The sequence below is a fragment of the Ranitomeya variabilis genome, chromosome 4 (genome assembly GCF_051348905.1).
Source record: "Ranitomeya variabilis isolate aRanVar5 chromosome 4, aRanVar5.hap1, whole genome shotgun sequence".
Lineage (NCBI taxonomy): Eukaryota > Metazoa > Chordata > Amphibia > Anura > Dendrobatidae > Ranitomeya > Ranitomeya variabilis.
Window position 1 is genome coordinate 172,947,453 of NC_135235.1, and position 22,611 is coordinate 172,970,063.

General features: G+C 44.0%; 1 protein-coding gene across 3 annotated transcripts in view; it reads right to left on the minus strand.

Moving 5' to 3' along the window:
• The window catches only part of LOC143770113 (L-threonine ammonia-lyase-like), a 441,011-nt gene extending 418,604 nt beyond the window's left edge, over window positions 1-22,407 (minus strand). The window contains exons 1-2 of one of the 3 annotated variants that reach the window (XM_077259381.1): window positions 22,037-22,317; window positions 8,966-8,992 (exon numbers count right to left, since the gene is read on the minus strand). In XM_077259381.1, coding sequence (XP_077115496.1) covers window positions 8,966-8,992; window positions 22,037-22,155 — 146 coding nt within the window. In that variant the 5' untranslated portion in view covers window positions 22,156-22,317. Of the gene's footprint in view, window positions 1-8,965; window positions 8,993-22,036 lie in introns of all 3 variants that reach the window. The other 2 variants (XM_077259383.1, XM_077259382.1) reach the window with 2 other exon arrangements.
• Window positions 22,408-22,611: the final 204 nt, after the last annotated feature.

Consider the following 22,611-nt stretch of genomic DNA (forward strand, 5'->3'; position numbering starts at 1 on the left):
TGATTGTAGTCTAGAAGCAGGAACATGCAACAGAAAGGCTCTGGTTACATTGATGGCCGGCACTAGAATAACTGAGCAGCAAGGCTAAATAGGATACTCCCATATCCTGATGGAAACAGGTGAACAGAGAAAGTGAAGCACACAAGTCCAGTAACACCAGTGACCACCGGGGGAGCCCAAAAACCAAATTCACAACAGTACCCCCCCCTCAAGGAGGGGGCACCGAACCCTCACAAGAACCACCAGGGCGATCAGGATGAGCCCTATGAAAGGCACGGCCAAATCAGAGGCATGAACATCAGAGGCTGTCACCCAAGAATTATCCTCCTGACCGTAGCCCTTCCACTTGACCAGATACTGAAGTTTCCGCCTGGAAACACGGGAGTCCAAGATCTTCTCCACAACGTACTCCAATTCACCCTCAACCAACACCGGAGCGGGAGGCTCAACGGAAGGCACAACCGGTACCTCATACCTGCGCAATAATGACCGATGGAAGACATTATGGATAGAAAAAGATGCTGGGAGGTCCAATCGAAAGGACACGGGGTTAAGAATCTCCAAAATCTTATACGGGCCGATGAACCGAGGCTTAAACTTAGGAGAAGAAACCCTCATAGGGACAAAACGAGAAGACAACCACACCAAGTCCCCAACACGAAGACGAGGACCAACACGACGACGGCGGTTAGCAAAATGCCGAGTCTTTTCCTGGGACAACTCCAAATTGTCCACCACCTGTCCCCAAATCCGATGCAACCTATCCACCACAGTATCCACTCCAGGACAATCCGAAGACTCCACCTGACCGGAAGAAAAACGAGGATGAAACCCCGAATTGCAAAAGAAAGGAGAAACCAAAGTGGCAGAACTAGCCCGATTATTGAGGGCAAACTCCGCCAACGGCAAAAAGGCAACCCAGTCATCCTGATCCGCAGACACAAAACACCTCAAATAAGTCTCCAAGGTCTGATTAGTTCGCTCAGTCTGGCCATTAGTCTGAGGATGGAACGCAGACGAAAAAGACAAATCAATGCCCATCCTAGCACAGAACGCCCGCCAAAATCTAGACACGAACTGGGTCCTCCTGTCAGAAACGATATTCTCCGGAATACCATGCAAGCGAACCACATTTTGAAAAAACAGAGGAACCAACTCGGATGAGGAAGGCAACTTAGGCAAGGGCACCAAATGAACCATCTTTGAAAAACGGTCACACACCACCCAGATGACAGACATTTTCTGAGAAACAGGGAGATCAGAAATAAAATCCATAGAGATGTGAGTCCAAGGCCTCTTCGGAATAGGCAAAGATAACAACAATCCGCTAGCCCGAGAACAACAAGGTTTGGCCCGAGCACAAACATCACAAGACTGCACAAAAACTCGTACATCTCGAGACAGGGAAGGCCACCAGAAGGACCTAGCCACCAAATCCCTGGTACCAAAGATCCCGGGATGACCTGCCAACACAGAAGAATGAACCTCCGAGATGACTCTACTGGTCCAATCATCAGGAACAAACAGTCTACCAGGCGGGCAACGATCAGGTCTATCCGCCTGAAACTCCTGCAAAGCCCGTCGCAGGTCTGGGGAAACAGCAGATAATATCACCCCATCCTTAAGGATACCTGTAGGTTCAGAATCACCAGGGGAATCAGGCTCAAAACTCCTAGAAAGGGCATCCGCCTTCACATTTTTAGAACCTGGTAAGTATGAGACCACAAAATTAAACCGAGAGAAAAACAACGACCAGCGCGCCTGTCTAGGATTCAGGCGCCTGGCAGACTCAAGATAAATCAAATTCTTGTGATCGGTCAATACCACCACCTGGTGTCTAGCCCCCTCAAGCCAATGATGCCACTCCTCAAAAGCCCACTTCATAGCCAAAAGCTCCCGATTACCAATATCATAATTTCGCTCGGCGGGCGAAAATTTTCGAGAAAAGAACGCACAAGGTCTCATCACGGAGCAGTCGGAACTTTTCTGCGACAAGACCGCCCCAGCTCCGATCTCGGAAGCATCGACCTCAACCTGAAAAGGAAGAGTAACATCAGGCTGACGCAACACAGGGGCGGAAGAAAAGCGGCGCTTAAGCTCCCGAAAGGCCTCCACAGCAGCAGGGGACCAATCAGCAACATCAGCACCCTTTTTGGTCAAATCAGTCAAAGGTTTAGCAACATCAGAAAAACCAGTTATAAATCGACGATAAAAATTAGCAAAGCCCAAAAATTTCTGAAGGCTCTTAAGAGAAGAAGGTTGCGTCCAATCACAAATAACCCGAACCTTGACAGGATCCATCTCAATGGAAGAGGGGGAAAAAATGTACCCCAAAAAAGAAATCTTTTGAACCCCAAAAATACACTTAGAACCCTTCACACACAAGGAATTAGCCCGCAAAACCTGAAAAACCCTCCTGACCTGTTGGACATGAGAATCCCAGTCATCCGAAAAAAATCAAAATATCATCCAGATACACGATCATAAATTTATCCAAATATTCACGGAAAATGTCATGCATAAAGGACTGAAAGACTGAAGGGGCATTTGAAAGACCAAAAGGCATTACTAAATACTCAAAATGGCCCTCGGGCGTATTAAATGCGGTTTTCCACTCATCCCCCTGCTTAATTCGCACCAAATTATACGCCCCACGGAGATCAATCTTAGAGAACCACTTAGCCCCTTTTATTCGAGCAAACAAATCAGTAAGCAGTGGCAGAGGATACTGATATTTGACTGTAATTTTATTCAAGAGTCGATAATCAATACACGGCCTCAAAGAGCCATCTTTTTTAGATACAAAGAAAAAACCGGCTCCTAAGGGAGATGAAGAAGGACGAATATGTCCCTTTTCCAGGGACTCCTTAATATATTCTCGCATAGCAGCATGTTCAGGTACAGATAGATTAAATAAACGACCCTTTGGAAATTTACTGCCCGGAATCAGATCTATGGCACAATCGCAATCTCTGTGAGGAGGTAGTGAACCAAGCTTAGGCTCCTCAAAAACATCACGATAATCAGATAAAAATTCCGGAATCTCAGAGGGAATAGATGACGAAATGGAAACCAAAGGTACGTCCCCATGAGCCCCCTGACATCCCCAGCTTAACACAGACATTGCTTTCCAGTCAAGGACTGGGTTATGAGATTGTAACCATGGTAATCCGAGCACCAAAACGTCATGTAGATTGTACAACACAAGGAAGCGAATCATCTCCTGATGGTCTGGATTCATACGCATAGTCACTTGTGTCCAGTATTGTGGTTTATTACTAGCCAATGGTGTAGAGTCAATACCCTTCAGAGGTATAGGAACTTCCAGAGGCTCTAGATCAAACCCACAGCGCCTGGCAAAGGACCAATCCATTAGACTCAAAGCGGCGCCAGAGTCGACATAGGCATCCGCGGTAATTGACGATAATGAACAAATCAAGGTCACAGACAGAATAAACTTAGACTGTAAAGTGCCAATTGAAATAGACTTATCAACCTTTTTTGTACGTTTAGAGCATGCTGATATAACATGAGTTGAATCACCACAATAGAAGCACAACCCATTTTTTCGCCTAAAATTCTGCCGTTCGCTTCTGGACAGAATTCTATCACATTGCATATTTTCTGGAGCCTTCTCAGAAGACACCGCCAAATGGTGCACAGGTTTGCGCTCCCGCAAACGCCGATCAATCTGAATAGCCATTGTCATGGACTCATTCAGACCTGTAGGTGCAGGGAACCCCACCATAACATCTTTAATGGCATCAGAGAGACCCTCTCTGAAATTCGCCGCCAGGGCGCACTCATTCCACTGAGTAAGCACAGACCATTTACGAAATTTTTGGCAGTATATTTCAGCTTCATCTTGCCCTTGAGATAGGGCCATCAAGGCTTTTTCAGCCTGAATCTCTAAGTTAGGTTCCTCATAAAGCAACCCCAAAGCCAGAAAAAACGCATCCACATTGAGCAACGCAGGATCCCCAGGTGCCAATGCAAATGCCCAGTCTTGAGGGTCACCCCGCAGCAAGGAAATTACTATCCTAACCTGCTGTGCGGGATCTCCAGCGGAGCGAGATCTCAGGGAAAGAAATAATTTACAATTATTTTTGAAATTCAGGAAACGAGATCTATCCCCGGAGAAAAATTCTGGTATAGGAATTCTAGGTTCAGATATAGGAGCATGAATAACAAAATCCTGTAAATTTTGAACCTTCGTAGCAAGATTATTCAAACCTGTAGCCAAACTCTGAGGATCCATTTTAATCAGGTGAGATCAGAGCCATTCAAGGATTAGAAGGAGAGAGAGAGACAAAGGCTGCAATTAGAGCAGAAATGCAACTAAGTCAACTATAGAGCAAGCTCAGAGGAAAAAAAAATAAAAATCTGCAGACTTCTTTTTCTCTCCTTTCTTCTGCCAACGGTTTTAACACTGGGCCGGCCATACTGTCATGGTTCCCAATGGCAAGGGAACGTCAGAGAACATAAATAACAGAACAGCTCTTGGGTGATGGAATCTCGAGCTGACCGTGAGCTAAACCTACCACACAACTAACAGTGGCCGGGTGGCGTACCTACGTTTTATCCCTAGACGCCTAGCGCCAGCCGGAGGACTAACTAACCCTAATAGAGGAAAAGACAGACCTGGCTTACCTCTAGGGAAATTCCCCCAAAAAGGAGACAGAAGCCCCCCACATATATTGACGGTGAGTTCAGAGGAAAAGACATACGCAGTATGAAGGTAGGTTCAGCAAAGCGAGGTCCGCTTACTAGATAGCAAGAAGATACAATAGGGAACTTCACGGTCAGCTGAAAACCCTATTAAAATACCATCCCGAAATTACTTTAAGACTCATGTGTCAACTCATGACACCGGAGTGGCAATTTCGGCCCACAAGAGCTTCCAGCTACAGAAAAATAACATAACTGTGAACTGGAACAAAAATGCAAAACAAACTTAGGACTAAGAGTCCAACTTAGCTGATTGTAGTCTAGAAGCAGGAACATGCAACAGAAAGGCTCTGGTTACATTGATGGCCGGCACTAGAATAACTGAGCAGCAAGGCTAAATAGGATACTCCCATATCCTGATGGAAACAGGTGAACAGAGAAAGTGAAGCACACAAGTCCAGTACCACCAGTGACCACCGGGGGAGCCCAAAAACCAAATTCACAACAGTTGTCCAAGTAGTGGGAAAATGGGTTTTCGGAGACTTTAATATTGATGACTCATCCATAGCATTGTTTATTGACATCAGATCTGTAGGAGAACACTCGGCACTCCCACCAATCAGCAGATTTAAGGTGTAATCTCTCTTCCAAACAAGTGAATTGGAAAGAGCTAGCAGTATCATTAACTGCCTCAGCACAGTGTACTACTTATGGTGCACCATGGACCCCTGCAATCAGATCATGCATAGGGGTATCTCCTCCAGTCTGGAATTTGGAACTCCTGATGTTTTTCTGAAGAGATTGTTTTGTTTTCCTATGGCGGAAGAACAGTTAATGTAAGAAATCTACATACGAAAAAAATAGCAGTGGTTGGCGAGGCACTTTGATTAAAAATGAGAAACAACTATTGCTTTTTATGTGACCATGTAAACCCTGTGTCTTCTGTTGTTTCACTGACTTTGAGACACATGCTTGTGTATTTACAGTTGGTATGTGGCATTTGTAAGGTGTGTATATGTGTATATGTAACGCCCCAGGTTCCTGGTTGTTACAGTGGCATTGCTTTCCTCACGGGGAGAGTGATGTCACGCTTGGAAGCAATGAAGGATCTCTCTTATCAGGTAATCACAAGCATTCAACATGTTCATACTCCAGGCCAGAAGGGGGAGCTCTGATCCAGCTTGTGGGTGGCTCCCCTATATATATTCTGGTCTGGAGGGAAAGTGCGTTCATTCAGTCTGTCAGAGAGACAGAGGAGAGAGGATGAGAGGTGCTGCAGTTCCTGGAAAGAGCAAGAGAAGAGAAAGCAGAAAAGATTGTAGTGAGCGTGTAGGGGAAGTGAAGCGCAGGAGAGTGAAGAACTGGGGGGTTAGCTGTGACTGAGCTATCTCCCCACTGAGCGCAGACACTGGTAGCTGGAAGACCGGGGTTGTGAAGGACTCCACATTTCACAGCAGAAACTGTCAGGACAGCTGGATTACAAGTTACCTGTCCGCCCTTAAACCAGAGGACACAGTAGCGCACAGAGCCCGGGTCGTTATAAAGACCCTGTAAAAAGGCTCGAGCTACATGTTGTACGGGTAGTGTCCTACCAATCCGTTGAACTATAGTTGTTTTTTTAATGTATTCACAATAAAATTGTTATTTTTATATAGGTTTGTGTACTCGTAATTCTCTCTTTTTTATTGCTTTGAGATGTTACTATGCTTATTGAAAGAGGAAAGTTGCCAATGCCCATGTCATCCATGTGACAAACTGCCATAATTCATTTCTAGCATTAGAAAAAAGGATCTGCTGTTTTCTGAAAATAGTGCTCCTTTTTTCCATGTGTTGTGTCTGGTATTGCATTTCTGACCAATATAATTGACTGAAAGTGAGCAGCAATACTACACACAGCCCGTGGATAAATATGGTGGGGGTTCTGGAAAAAGCACAGACTTTTCTATAACCTGTCCATTATTAAACGGTTTCAGCATTTCAATAGCAATGATTGGCAAAAAAGCATAATAAGGTCACCTGCACATTTTGTAGAACATACACTACATATGTCAGGCTTAGACAAGATGCAATATACCGTATATACTTGAGTATAAGCCGACCCGAGTATAAGCCGACCCCCCCTAAATTTGCCACAAAAAACTGGGAAAACTTAATGACTCGAGTATAAGCCTAGGGTGGGAAATGCAGCAGCTACTGGTAAATGTCAAAAGTAAAAATAGATACCAATAAAAGTAAAATTAATTGAGACATCAGTAGGTTAAGTGTTTTTGAATATTGATATTGAATCAAGAGCCTCATATAATGCTCCATAAAGTTTATGATGGGCCCCATAAGATGCTCCATATAATCCTGCATAAAGGTTAATAATGGCCCCATAAGATGCTCCATAGACACATTTGCCCCATATAGTGCTGCACAAACGTTGATTATGGCCCCATAAGATGCTCCATACAGACACTTGCCCCATTTGCTGTTGCTGCGGTAAAAAAAAAAAATCACATACTCACCTCTCGTCGATCAGGCCCCCGGCACTTGCTATATTCGCCTTTCCTTGTTCTGGTGCCACTCCGTCTTCAGCATCTTCTGCACTGACATTCAGGCAGAGGCCGCGCATTAACCACGTCACCGCGCTCTCTAACGTGAGCGTCACTGCATAAGACGCTGAAGATGGAGCAGCACCGGAACGAGGAAAGGTGACTATCATGCAGCGCTCCCCCACCCCATTATACTCACCAGCTCCTGGTGCAGTCCCTGCAGGTACCTGGTCCCCCGGAGCTGCATCTTCTTCCTGTATTGGGAGGTGGAGCCGCATATTCATTACTGTAATGAGCGGTACCATGTGACCGCTCAGTACAGGAAGATGCTGCGGCGCCGGGGAACCAGGGACCTGCAGGGACTGCGCCAGGAGCAGGTGAGTATAATTAGACAGCCCCCGCTCCCCCTGCCCTGCCGACCCCTGTTTATGACTCGAGTATAAGCCGAGAGGGGGACTTTCAGCCCCCAAAAATGGGCTGAAAATCTCGACTTATACTTGAGTATATACGGTACTTGCAAAATATCAGTCTAAAAGAGTTTCAATGCCAAGTCTAAGGCTATGTGCACATGTCCGGAATTGCCACGGAAATTTCCTTAGCAATTCCAGAACTCCCTGCAGCAGTAAAACACATGCAGAATTAGCATGCGTTTTCCCGCAAAACACAAGCATTTTGCAAGTATAATTAGCTTGCAGAATGCTAGCGTTTTCCAAGCGATCTGTAGAATCACTTGGAAAACTGATTGACAGGTTGGTCACACTTGTCAAACATAGTGTTTGACAAGTGTGACCAACTTTTTACAGTACTATTGATGCAGCATCAATAGTAAAAAGATCTAATGTTAAAGATAATAAAAAATATGGTTGTTCTCACCTTCCGACGGCCCCCGATCTCCTCAGCGGTGCACGCAATGCATTCCTGGGAACGGAAGCTGCCGCGTGCACCACTGAGGGGCAGGAGGACTCCGGGAGCCATTGGAAGGTGAGTATATCTCTATTTTTTTATTCTCTTTTAACAGGGATATGGTGCCCAGTCCGTGGAGGAGAGTCTCCTCTCCTCCACCCTGGGTACCAACTGCACATGATCCGCTTACTTCCCACATGGTGGGCATAGCCACATGCGGAAAGTAAGCGGATCAATGCATTCTGCAAAATTAATGAACATCCTACGTTTTTTTCCAGAATGAGTTTCCGCTCCGGAAGAAAACGCAGCATGGGCACAAAAAATGCGGAATGCATTCTAATAAAAGGATGCTTAATGTAAGCGTTTTTTTAGCGGTTTTACCGTATTTTTATAGCGGAAAAACGCTGAAAAACGTGAAAAATTGTGAATGTGTTCACACAGCCTAACACTCCAGGATGTAAACTTCAGTGTGTTCTGTGCTACAATTTACAATGCTATGTGGATACAATTCTTTTAAATGGCTATGAGAAGTGCATTACATTCTCCTCCTCCCTTTGCTCATGTTTTACGGTCTTACTATTACAACATGTTCTGTGCCTGTATGGAAAGGCAGGGTAAGAACTATGACACAACCAGAAAACTATTTTAATGTTGAAGTATATCAGGTTTTATAGTAAATGTCATTTATTTAAATGATGTAAGCTAGACTTGTATGGCTGGAAACCTTCCCTCATCAAGAGCAGACACAAGGGGTAAATTAGTAAGGTATGTTTGTTCTCTATAGGAGCATGACAGATCCACAGCAAGTGCTCAAAAAACAACTAGCAGGCAGAAGTGAAGAAGATGTACCATGAACCTACTTGTGGAGAACCAAGCTCTGGACCCAACTGGAACAGAAGAAAAGGAAAAGAAAAATGCAAAGATGTCATATAAGAAGGCAGAACTGATAATATAGTGACTAAAAAAGCAAAACTGCAGCCCTGAATATAAATGGCATTTACTGCCAAAGGAAACCATTGAAGATTCTGCAACCATGGTTTTTTTTGTACCTGACCAGTATATACAGCAATGATCACTGAAAAAGATCAAATTTAAAAAACCCTCATGCACATTAAACTTATATCAGCTGAACCTGCCGACTTCAACAAATGTGTATGTGGATCTGTAAAACTGATCTTCGGGGGAGATATCGATCGAGCATGTCCAATGGCGGACTGCCGATTGCTTTGTTCTCCCGGAGATAAGCTGCTGCCAGACATGTCAGCTAGCAGCAACTTTATCATAGAGAACATGGGAGTGATCGGCTGAATGAGCACTCCTGTGTATGTGACGCTCTTCCAGGATGGCTGTCGTCCAGCCAATTGGCTGAAGCTTTTTTCTGCCAACAGCCATCTAATGTGTATAGCTGGCTTAACCTTCACTGATGATATATGCTTTCTGGTAGAAACATTCTAAAGTAATTTTGAACCCCAATATTGTGCTGTATTACAACAATTTACCATTATAAAAAGTACAAAACACTATTTTAAACAACGTTCTACATTATTTTGTTTCAAATCATGAACTAGTTCTGGACATTTTTTATTTAAAATAGTTGCAAGCTTTTCATTTTCTCAACAGAACAAGCAGGCAATTCTTTCATGTGTTGCGGCCGTTGAACGGCCACGAGACATGCAGCCACGGCGACTCGACTATAGTATTAGAGCACGCTGAAGATACTCTATTAGCACTCGAGCATACCTAATCAGAGCATGCTCGCTCATCACTATTTATAAAGAATAGTCTTGGATATGTTCTACTCAAGTGTCAGAAACAGAAAAGAAAAAACAAATCCACAGTCAAACCCCTTTTGTAATGACCACACTTAAAAAAGTGGTTTTCTGGGGTAGGTCCACTCAAAGAAGATATTCAGCATTGACTAAAACTGAAAATCTATCACGTGAAATTTGGTCTGTATATTGTGGAGTTCTTTTGGATAGGTTTTATTGCATTTTTGCTGCTACCATCGTATTGGGGCAGCAACTGCTGAGTCCACATTAGAGAGTTGTTGGTCAAGGTCAGTGCTAGCACTGACCAGATTGCTTAGCCTGCTAATTACCAAAGTCAAAGGTAGCTGTGCGACACCAGCTAGGGCCGTGGGGTACTAGGAACTGGATTGGACGGTTCTTAAAGTGGTGGTCACGGCAGCAATGGCCCAGTCCGTGGCCCTGGGCGTGCAATGAAATATTTAAAGGCAGATTTGTGTATGAGATTAAAGTCTATAGGGGATAAGGGAATTGTTCGTGACGCCACCTGTGGTGTTCAGCCTGGAATAGCTGATGCTGCGGATCAGATCCACTGGGGCAAATGGTGACGCAGCTGAGTTGTTACAGCTCTCCACAGGTAGAGCTAGACCCCAGGGCAAATAAAGGTGTTAAGTAAGATCACTGTTGTGAATTCTGCTCTTGGGTTCCCTCCGGTGGTTGTTGGTGGTATTGCAGTTGTCCCTGGCTTGCAATCCTGGTCAGGTGTCCCTGCCGATTGCAGGCCTGACTGGGGTATTTAGGGTTGCAGGATTCATTAGTCAGTGCAAGTTGTCCATTGTTCTTGGATGTTTTGGATCTCTTTCTGGTCTTTCTGCCCTGCTGCCAAATCAGCAAAGATAAGTGTCTGGTTTTTGTTTCTGCAGCACACATGCGGTGTGCTTACTATTTAGTGCTATTCATTTGTCTTTTCTTGTTCAGCTTGGACTATGTCAGGATTTTTACAGTCAAGTTGGATTCTCAGGAGATGCAGATATACGCTCCATGTCTTTAGTTAGATGGTAGAATTTTTGTATTTTCTGCTGTGGATATTTTTAGGGTTTTATACTGACCGCTTAGTATTCTGTCCTATCCTTTCCTATTTAGCTAGAGTGGCCTCTTTTGCTAAATCCTGTTTCCTACCTGCGTATGTCTTTCCTCTAATACTCACAGTCAATATTCGTGGGGGGCTGCCTATCCTTTGGGGTTCTGCTCTGAGGCAAGATAGGATTCCTATTTCCATCTATAGGGGTATTTAGTCCTCCGGCTGTGTCGAGGTGTCTAGGATTGTTAGGTACACCCCACGGCTACTTCTAGTTGCGGTGTCAGTTTAGGGATTGCGGTCAGTACAGGTTCCACCTACTCCTGAGAAAGTCTCATGCGGCTCCTAGGTCACCGGATCATAACAGATCACTGATGGATGGTAGCAGTGTAGGGCAAGTGTCACAGGAAAGAATTGAGAGGACACAGTAGGGTGCAGTCTTCACTTTTTACTCACAGTTCTCAAAGTATGATACTCCGCCGGGTGCTGTGTCCTCTGGGTCAGTGGTCCAGCCAACTCTCCAGTAGCTTGGGGCACTTGTCCAGGATCCCCTTCATGTGTTTCATTTCCTGGCTGACTCACTGCGCTGGCTTCCACCTCTCCTGCCCTGCGCCTCACACAGTGTCCTAAGCCGGTCGCCGTGGGTCTTGTCAGGCGACGTCCTCACTGTCCCCTTGACCCTCTATGGCTCCTTTTTAGCAAGATATGTGTGGATCTAGCTGTCGCACTTGCAGGCACAACAGCCTCCAGATCTCTAGCTGGGACTTGTAGTTCCTCAACTAGTTTGTGGCCGGTCCCCTACTGCGGTGCCCTACATTTCCAGTGCCCATAGGACCACTTTGTTCCTTCTGGGAGCTTCTCTCCCTTCACTCTCTCCTCAGACTGTCTTTTCCTCTGTTCCCTCTCCCAACGTCTGACCCTCTCTCTCTCACTCACTCCACTCCGTAACTCCTCCCCTTCTCCACTTTCTCAACCCACACCTTCTACCTAATCCCTCCTTGGCCTGGAGAGGTCTAGTGATGGGTGCTCGTGTCAGGGTTCTGTATAGTGTCCCCTCCTTACCAGAGAGCTGGGGCACCACACCTCTGGCTGAAGTGCAGTACCTCTCTGGCGACTGGACCCTCAGGGGTGCCACAGCTGTACCTCAGCCTCCCAATACAAACAGAGTGCAAATGGTTGTTGTGTCAACCTGAGTCCTAATAATGGCCTCCAGGCTCGGCTATTAGGTTCTAGTAGACTTCTTGCAGTGTGTAAATAGACAAGAATAAAACATTGTGATGCAGACACACTGGAGGGTATTGCACCAGGAATCAGACCACTATATGTCCAGACTCAGTAATAGAACAAAGAAAAAAAAGGAAAAAACAATTCCTTTGTATAAAAATAAGAAATATAAAGAAGGAAAAATAAATCGCCCATTTTCCCATGTAAATATTTTATTATTGGGAAAAAATACATATATTAGTTTATTATGGCCTATGCAATAAAGTAAGCTTGTTTTTTATCCTGCACTTTTCAAAGGTCGTAATAAATAACATTTAATTCAATAATAAGCAATTGAAAAATTGTATGACCTCAAAAACTAATCTAAAAAGCAAGCCATTATACACACATTAGCAAACACAGAACAAAAAGTTATTCCCCCTAGAATATAATGATATAAAAAATGTTTTGGAAATTTAGATTTTATTGTGACAAAGTAGTAATATATAAGTAAATTGTATATTTGGTATTGCCCCAAACTACAAAATTTGTATACAATTAATCAATAAGCACTGTAAGAAAAAGAAACTAAGAAGTAAGCCATAATTGCTGATACAAAAAGAAAAGAAGCCAGCACTGCTGAAGGTCAAAACGCAATTTCCAAAGTGCATATGCACATAATAAATTCTGACTGTATTTCAAATATGAGATATTTAGCAAATAATTGATCAATTCTTTGAGCTACCCCGCCACTTCATGGCAATCTCATAATGGGGCAGTCCTAACTCTACGTTTTTTATTACATTGTGCCATTACGGCCTCCTAAATGTATTGAGAGTGAGAAAAAAAAAAAAGGACAAACCACATTATATAACATTACATGACAAACTGTACCTGGAGCATTGACAGAATCACTCCCTTAGTGCCAGGAAGGCGAGCGCGGATAGAGGCCGATCAGGTCCTGTGCTGACATATCAGATCTGGCCCCCACACTGCCAACCCAACACCAAAGTTAAAGGATGAAACTGGCTGAGGCACAGCTGCCTAATTAACTAGAGCCTGAGGCAGGGCAGGGCTGCTGTGTGTATGTGTGCACAGCAGCCTATCAATCATAGTGAACCCAGACAGAATGGCGCATATGACCTAGCGTGCGCGGCAACAGTGGTGGTCAGCCACATACCAATACAGAAGCAAAAAGAAAAGAAGCCAGCACTGCTGAAGGTCAAAACGCAATTTCCAAAGTGCATATGCACATAATAAATTCTGACTGTATTTCAAATATGAGATATTTAGCAAATAATTGATCAATTCTTTGAGCTACCCCGCCACTTCACGGCAATCTCATAATGGGGCAGTCCTAACTCTACGTTTTTTATTACATTGTGCCATTACGGCCTCCTAAATGTATTGAGAGTGAGAAAAAAAAAAAAGGACAAACCACATTATATAACATTACATGACAAACTGTACCTGGAGCATTGACAGAATCACTCCCTTAGTGCCAGGAAGGCGAGCGCGGATAGAGGCCGATCAGGTCCGTGCGGACATATCAGATCTGGCCTCCACACTGCCAAACCAACACCAAAGTTAAAGGATGAAACTGGCTGAGGTACAGCTGCCTAATTAACTAGAGCCTGAGGCAGGGCAGGGCTGCTGTGTGTGTGTGCACAGCAGCCTATCAATCATAGTGAACCCAGACAGAATGGCGCATATGACCCAGCGTGCGCGGCAACAGTGGTGGTCAGCCACATACCAATATAAAAGCAAAAAGAAGAGAAGCCAGCACTGCTGAAGGTCAAAACGCAATATCCAAGGTGCACATGCACATAATAAATTCTGACTGTATTTCAAATATGAGATATTTAGCAAATAATTGATCAATTCTTTGAGCTACCCCGCCACTTCACGGCAATCTCAAAATGGGGCAGTCCTAACTCTACGTTTTTTATTACATTGTGCCATTACGGCCTCCTATGTATTGAGAGTGAGAAAAAAAAAAAAAAAAAATGGACAAACCACATAAATAACATTACATGACAAACTGTACCTGGAGCATTGACAGAATCACTCCCTTAGTGCCAGGAAGGCGAGCGCGGATAGAGGCCGATCAGGTCCTGTGCTGACATATCAGATCTGGCCCCCACACTGCCAACCCAACACCAAAGTTAAAGGATGAAACTGGCTGAGGTGTTGGTTTGGCAACACCAACTGGTGTTGGTTTGGCAGTGTGGAGGCCAGATCTGATATGTCCGCACGGACCTGATCGGCCTCTATCCGCGCTCGCCTTCCTGGCACTAAGGGAGTGATTCTGTCAATGCTCCAGGTACAGTTTGTCATGTAATGTTATTTATGTGGTTTGTCCATTTTTTTTTTTTTTTTTTCTCACTCTCAATACATAGGAGGCCGTAATGGCACAATGTAATAAAAAACGTAGAGTTAGGACTGCCCCATTTTGAGATTGCCGTGAAGTGGCGGGGTAGCTCAAAGAATTGATCAATTATTTGCTAAATATCTCATATTTGAAATACAGTCAGAATTTATTATGTGCATGTGCACCTTGGATATTGCGTTTTGACCTTCAGCAGTGCTGGCTTCTCTTCTTTTTGCTTTTATATTGGTATGTGGCTGACCACCACTGTTGCCGCGCACGCTGGGTCATATGCGCCATTCTGTCTGGGTTCACTATGATTGATAGGCTGCTGTGCACACACACACAGCAGCCCTGCCCTGCCTCAGGCTCTAGTTAATTAGGCAGCTGTACCTCAGCCAGTTTCATCCTTTAACTTTGGTGTTGGTTTGGCAGTGTGGAGGCCAGATCTGATATGTCCGCACGGACCTGATCGGCCTCTATCCGCGCTCGCCTTCCTGGCACTAAGGGAGTGATTCTGTCAATGCTCCAGGTACAGTTTGTCATGTAATGTTATTTAATGTGGTTTGTCCATTTTCTTTTTTTTTTTTTCTCACTTTCAATACATAGGAGGCCGTAATGGCACAATGTAATAAAAAACGTAGAGTTAGGACTGCCCCATTTTGAGATTGCCGTGAAGTGGCGGGGTAGCTCAAAGAATTGATCAATTATTTGCTAAATATCTCATATTTGAAATACAGTCAGAATTTATTATGTGCATGTGCACCTTGGATATTGCGTTTTGACCTTCAGCAGTGCTGGCTTCTCTTCTTTTTGCTTTTATATTGGTATGTGGCTGACCACCACTGTTGCCGCGCACGCTGGGTCATATGCGCCATTCTGTCTGGGTTCACTATGATTGATAGGCTGCTGTGCACACACACACAGCAGCCCTGCCCTGCCTCAGGCTCTAGTTAATCAGGCAGCTGTACCTCAGCCAGTTTCATCCTTTAACTTTGGTGTTGGTTTGGCAGTGTGGAGGCCAGATCTGATATGTCCGCACGGACCTGATCGGCCTCTATCCGCGCTCGCCTTCCTGGCACTAAGGGAGTGATTCTGTCAATGCTCCAGGTACAGTTTGTCATGTAATGTTATTTAATGTGGTTTGTCCATTTTTTTTTTTCTCACTCTCAATACATAGGAGGCCGTAATGGCACAATGTAATAAAAAACGTAGAGTTAGGACTGCCCCATTTTGAGATTGCCGTGAAGTGGCGGGGTAGCTCAAAGAATTGATCAATTATTTGCTAAATATCTCATATTTGAAATACAGTCAGAATTTATTATGTGCATGTGCACCTTGGATATTGCGTTTTGACCTTCAGCAGTGCTGGCTTCTCTTCTTTTTGCTTTTATATTGGTATGTGGCTGACCACCACTGTTGCCGCGCACGCTGGGTCATATGCGCCATTCTGTCTGGGTTCACTATGATTGATAGGCTGCTGTGCACACACACACAGCAGCCCTGCCCTGCCTCAGGCTCTAGTTAATTAGGCAGCTGTACCTCAGCCAGTTTCATCCTTTAACTTTGGTGTTGGTTTGGCAGTGTGGAGGCCAGATCTGATATGTCCGCACGGACCTGATCGGCCTCTATCCGCGCTCGCCTTCCTGGCACTAAGGGAGTGATTCTGTCAATGCTCCAGGTACAGTTTGTCATGTAATGTTATTTAATGTGGTTTGTCCATTTTTTTTTTTTTTTTTTCTCACTCTCAATACATAGGAGGCCGTAATGGCACAATGTAATAAAAAACGTAGAGTTAGGACTGCCCCATTTTGAGATTGCCGTGAAGTGGCGGGGTAGCTCAAAGAATTGATCAATTATTTGCTAAATATCTCATATTTGAAATACAGTCAGAATTTATTATGTGCATGTGCACCTTGGATATTGCGTTTTGACCTTCAGCAGTGCTGGCTTCTCTTCTTTTTGCTTTTATATTGGTATGTGGCTGACCACCACTGTTGCCGCGCACGCTGGGTCATATGCGCCATTCTGTCTGGGTTCACTATGATTGATAGGCTGCTGTGCACACACACACAGCAGCCCTGCCCTGCCTCAGGCTCTAGTTAATTAGGCAGCTGTACCTCAGCCAGTTTCATCCTTTAACTTTGGTGTTGGTTTGGCAGTGTGGAGGCCAGATCTGATATGTCCGCACGGACCTGATCGGCCTCTATCCGCGCTCGCCTTCCTGGCACTAAGGGAGTGATTCTGTCAATGCTCCAGGTACAGTTTGTCATGTAATGTTATTTAATGTGGTTTGTCCATTTTCTTTTTTTTTTTTTCTCACTTTCAATACATAGGAGGCCGTAATGGCACAATGTAATAAAAAACGTAGAGTTAGGACTGCCCCATTTTGAGATTGCCGTGAAGTGGCGGGGTAGCTCAAAGAATTGATCAATTATTTGCTAAATATCTCATATTTGAAATACAGTCAGAATTTATTATGTGCATGTGCACCTTGGATATTGCGTTTTGACCTTCAGCAGTGCTGGCTTCTCTTCTTTTTGCTTTTATATTGGTATGTGGCTGACCACCACTGTTGCCGCGCACGCTGGGTCATATGCGCCATTCTGTCTGGGTTCACTATGATTGATAGGCTGCTGTGCACACACACACAGCAGCCCTGCCCTGCCTCAGGCTCTAGTTAATCAGGCAGCTGTACCTCAGCCAGTTTCATCCTTTAACTTTGGTGTTGGTTTGGCAGTGTGGAGGCCAGATCTGATATGTCCGCACGGACCTGATCGGCCTCTATCCGCGCTCGCCTTCCTGGCACTAAGGGAGTGATTCTGTCAATGCTCCAGGTACAGTTTGTCATGTAATGTTATTTAATGTGGTTTGTCCATTTTTTTTTTTCTCACTCTCAATACATAGGAGGCCGTAATGGCACAATGTAATAAAAAACGTAGAGTTAGGACTGCCCCATTTTGAGATTGCCGTGAAGTGGCGGGGTAGCTCAAAGAATTGATCAATTATTTGCTAAATATCTCATATTTGAAATACAGTCAGAATTTATTATGTGCATGTGCACCTTGGATATTGCGTTTTGACCTTCAGCAGTGCTGGCTTCTCTTCTTTTTGCTTTTATATTGGTATGTGGCTGACCACCACTGTTGCCGCGCACGCTGGGTCATATGCGCCATTCTGTCTGGGTTCACTATGATTGATAGGCTGCTGTGCACACACACACAGCAGCCCTGCCCTGCCTCAGGCTCTAGTTAATTAGGCAGCTGTACCTCAGCCAGTTTCATCCTTTAACTTTGGTGTTGGTTTGGCAGTGTGGAGGCCAGATCTGATATGTCCGCACGGACCTGATCGGCCTCTATCCGCGCTCGCCTTCCTGGCACTAAGGGAGTGATTCTGTCAATGCTCCAGGTACAGTTTGTCATGTAATGTTATTTAATGTGGTTTGTCCATTTTTTTTTTTTTTTTTTCTCACTCTCAATACATAGGAGGCCGTAATGGCACAATGTAATAAAAAACGTAGAGTTAGGACTGCCCCATTTTGAGATTGCCGTGAAGTGGCGGGGTAGCTCAAAGAATTGATCAATTATTTGCTAAATATCTCATATTTGAAATACAGTCAGAATTTATTATGTGCATGTGCACCTTGGATATTGCGTTTTGACCTTCAGCAGTGCTGGCTTCTCTTCTTTTTGCTTTTATATTGGTATGTGGCTGACCACCACTGTTGCCGCGCACGCTGGGTCATATGCGCCATTCTGTCTGGGTTCACTATGATTGATAGGCTGCTGTGCACACACACACAGCAGCCCTGCCCTGCCTCAGGCTCTAGTTAATTAGGCAGCTGTACCTCAGCCAGTTTCATCCTTTAACTTTGGTGTTGGTTTGGCAGTGTGGAGGCCAGATCTGATATGTCCGCACGGACCTGATCGGCCTCTATCCGCGCTCGCCTTCCTGGCACTAAGGGAGTGATTCTGTCAATGCTCCAGGTACAGTTTGTCATGTAATGTTATTTAATGTGGTTTGTCCATTTTTTTTTTTTTTTTTTCTCACTCTCAATACATAGGAGGCCGTAATGGCACAATGTAATAAAAAACGTAGAGTTAGGACTGCCCCATTTTGAGATTGCCGTGAAGTGGCGGGGTAGCTCAAAGAATTGATCAATTATTTGCTAAATATCTCATATTTGAAATACAGTCAGAATTTATTATGTGCATGTGCACCTTGGATATTGCGTTTTGACCTTCAGCAGTGCTGGCTTCTCTTCTTTTTGCTTTTATATTGGTATGTGGCTGACCACCACTGTTGCCGCGCACGCTGGGTCATATGCGCCATTCTGTCTGGGTTCACTATGATTGATAGGCTGCTGTGCACACACACACAGCAGCCCTGCCCTGCCTCAGGCTCTAGTTAATTAGGCAGCTGTACCTCAGCCAGTTTCATCCTTTAACTTTGGTGTTGGTTTGGCAGTGTGGAGGCCAGATCTGATATGTCCGCACGGACCTGATCGGCCTCTATCCGCGCTCGCCTTCCTGGCACTAAGGGAGTGATTCTGTCAATGCTCCAGGTACAGTTTGTCATGTAATGTTATTTAATGTGGTTTGTCCATTTTTTTTTTTTTTTTTTCTCACTCTCAATACATAGGAGGCCGTAATGGCACAATGTAATAAAAAACGTAGAGTTAGGACTGCCCCATTTTGAGATTGCCGTGAAGTGGCGGGGTAGCTCAAAGAATTGATCAATTATTTGCTAAATATCTCATATTTGAAATACAGTCAGAATTTATTATGTGCATGTGCACCTTGGATATTGCGTTTTGACCTTCAGCAGTGCTGGCTTCTCTTCTTTTTGCTTTCATAATTGCTGATAGCCTCCAGCTAAATGTAATTACGGTAACAACAACCAAAAAGTTGCATCTACCCCAAAATCATAACTTTAAACACCACATGTCATCCAGCAAAAAAACAAGCTATCATATAGCGCTACAGACAAAAACAAAAATGTATTGACTTTTAGAACTTAGCGACAAACAAAAATAGTAATATTTTTAGTTGAGCAAATGTAATAAAACACATACATATGTATATATATATACTGTATATATATATATATATATATATATATATATATATATATCTACTATATAATTGTCTAAGGGTCACTTCCGTCTGTCTGTCCTTCTGTCTGTCTGTCATGGATATTCATTGGTCGTGGCCTGTCTGTCATGGAAATCCAAGTCGCTGATTGGTCGCGGCAAAACGGCCACGACCAATCAGCGACGGGCATAGTCCAGCGGCAAAATGGCCGCTCCTTACTCCCCGCAGTCAGTGCCCGCTCCATAATCCCCTCCAGTCAGCGCTCACACAGGGTTAATGGCAGCAGTAACGGACCGCGTTGTGCCGTGGGTAACGCACTCCATTACCGCTCCTATTAACCCTGTGTGACCAACTTTTTACTATTGATGCTGCCAATGCGGCATCAATAGTTACAAGATCTAATGTTAAAAATAATAATAAAAAAAAAATTGTTATATACTCTCCGTCTGTCGGCCCCTCGGATCCAGAACCTGCCTTTCCCGCTCCTCGCGACGCTCCGGTGACCGCTCCATGCATTGCGGTCTTGGGACCGGAGCGTGTGAGGAGCGTCAGTAACCGCTTCGCCTGGATCCGGGGCCAACGGAAGGTGAGTATATAACTATTTTTTTATTTTAATTCTTTTTTTTAACAGGGATATGATGCCCACATTGCTATATACTACGTGGGCTGTGCAATATAATACTTGGGCTGTGCAATATAACACATGGGCTGTGCAATATACTACGTGGGCTGTGCAATGTACTATGTGGGCTGTGCAATGTACTGCGTGGGCTGTGCAATGTACTGCGTGGGCTGTGCAATATACTACGTGGGCTGTGCAATGTACTACGTGGGCTGTGCAATGTACTACGTGGGCTGTGCAATATACTACGTGGGCTGTGCTATATACTACGTGGGCTGTGCAATGTACTATGTGGGCTGTGCAATGTACTACATGGGCTGTGCAATGTACTACGTGGGCTGTTCAATGTACTACGTGGGCTGTGCAATATACTGCGTGGGCTGTGCTATATACTACGTGGGCTGTGTTACACACTACGTGGCCTGTGTTATACACTACGTGGCCTGTGCTATACACTATGTGGCCTGTGTTATACACTACGTGGGCTGTGTTATACACTACGTGGGCTGTGTTATATACTGCGTGTGTGGGCTGTTATATACTATGTGAGCTGTGTTATATGCTTTATGTGGGCTGTTATACACTCCATGGATTGTGCTATATACTACGTGGCTGTGCTATATACTCCGTGGGCTGTGTTATATACTACGTGGCTGTGCTATATACTCCGTGGGCTGTGCTATATACTCCATGGGCTGTGCTATATACTACGTGGCTGTGCTATATACTATGTGGCTGTGCTATATACTACGTAGCTGTGCAATATACTGCGTGGCTGTGCCATATACTACATGGCTGTGCTATTTACTACGCGGGCTGTTATATACTACATGGCCGGCTGCGAACAATAAGCGACAGGTGCCAAATCCTGTGTATTCAATGTATTATTCTAAAATCTTCATAAATAAACTACATACATATTCTAGAATACTCGATGCGTTAGAATCGCTATATATATATATATATATATATATATATATATATATATATATATATATATATATCCCCTGGCAAAAATTATGTAATCACCGGCCTTGGAAAACAACTGGCCACTGGAAAAACTGCAAGATTGCTATTTTTATTTAATGAAGCTCATGTTCTGGGGAAATAAAATGTTGAATTGTTTTTAAAAATACATGTAGCACAAAATCCTGAATTAAATAGTAGTTAATTTTCTATTGATAGCTCCCTCTAAAAAAGCTATTGATTACATCCTTCTCCCAAACATCTCAGTTTCAACGCAAAAGCTTCATATAACTAGTTTGTTTGGTGACTGAGAGGCAAGGAATGACACATTTACTGATTGGGCTGACAATAATTGTAATTTTTTTTTGTGTTAGCGCTACCAATCAAGATGAGCAATGCATTCTTTTCACCAGAGCCTCACACCCAGACACCCACTTTGTTTTATCAAGCTTTGGTTTTCTACATAAAATAATATTGGAACAAGTTTTGGTAACAGTTGTAAAAAAAAAAATTCAGACATTTGCAGGAGAAACAAGAAAACAACAGCAGAATACATAGTTGTAAAAATAGATGATCCAGAATTGTTATTTCAAAAGAAATACAGGTATTTGCTTTACTAGACAAGTTCTGAATATGCACCAAAACATAATCTAATTCGGCCAGGTATAGACTCCACACAGCTCTACTTTGGACTAGTTCACATACCACGTACTAGTATATGGACTGGTGTCACGTATAACACTGCAGCAAGTTATTGTGTATTCTGTCTAGATACTAAAATATTACTAATCATAATCATTGCAAACAAATATAATTAAAAGTGAAATGTATTGCAAAATACCATTGAGGGATTTACCTATATAACACAGCTACGATAAACACAGCGAAGTGAAGCAAGCACGCCACTACTGCCTGCAAGGGAGGAAGGAGAGGGTCTGGATAAAGAGGGGCACCTAGGGCTCCGTCATTGCCCATGCCTCTTAAGGGTAAACAGCAGACTACAGATTTCCCAACCTGTTCCAGAATGGATCAGAATCTTCTTCTTTTTCAAAGCCCAGGGCTGGACCCCTGCTGCGTAAAATCTTGGAATAAATGAAATGCGCAACAAAATTCATAATTTGCTTTGTTGTTTCCCTCTTTCTCCAGGTACCACACCAAACACTGGTGTCACCCGACCTTATGTGGGACTGTTTGCTTGACTACTTTGTTTTTTCTCTCTCAAGTTCAGATCAGAGGACACTGGCAAACACAGAGAGTGTCTGAGCTCCTGCTATATATAGTACTTCCTACGCATGACAATCTGTCCCTGCCAATTTCCCTCACATCTCGGATTATTCAGTACTTTAAAGATGGAGAAGTGGCTAAGTCCTTTAGAGGATTAAAGACTATTTCTCTACTACATAACTGCCCAAGTTCATTATATTGTCAGGT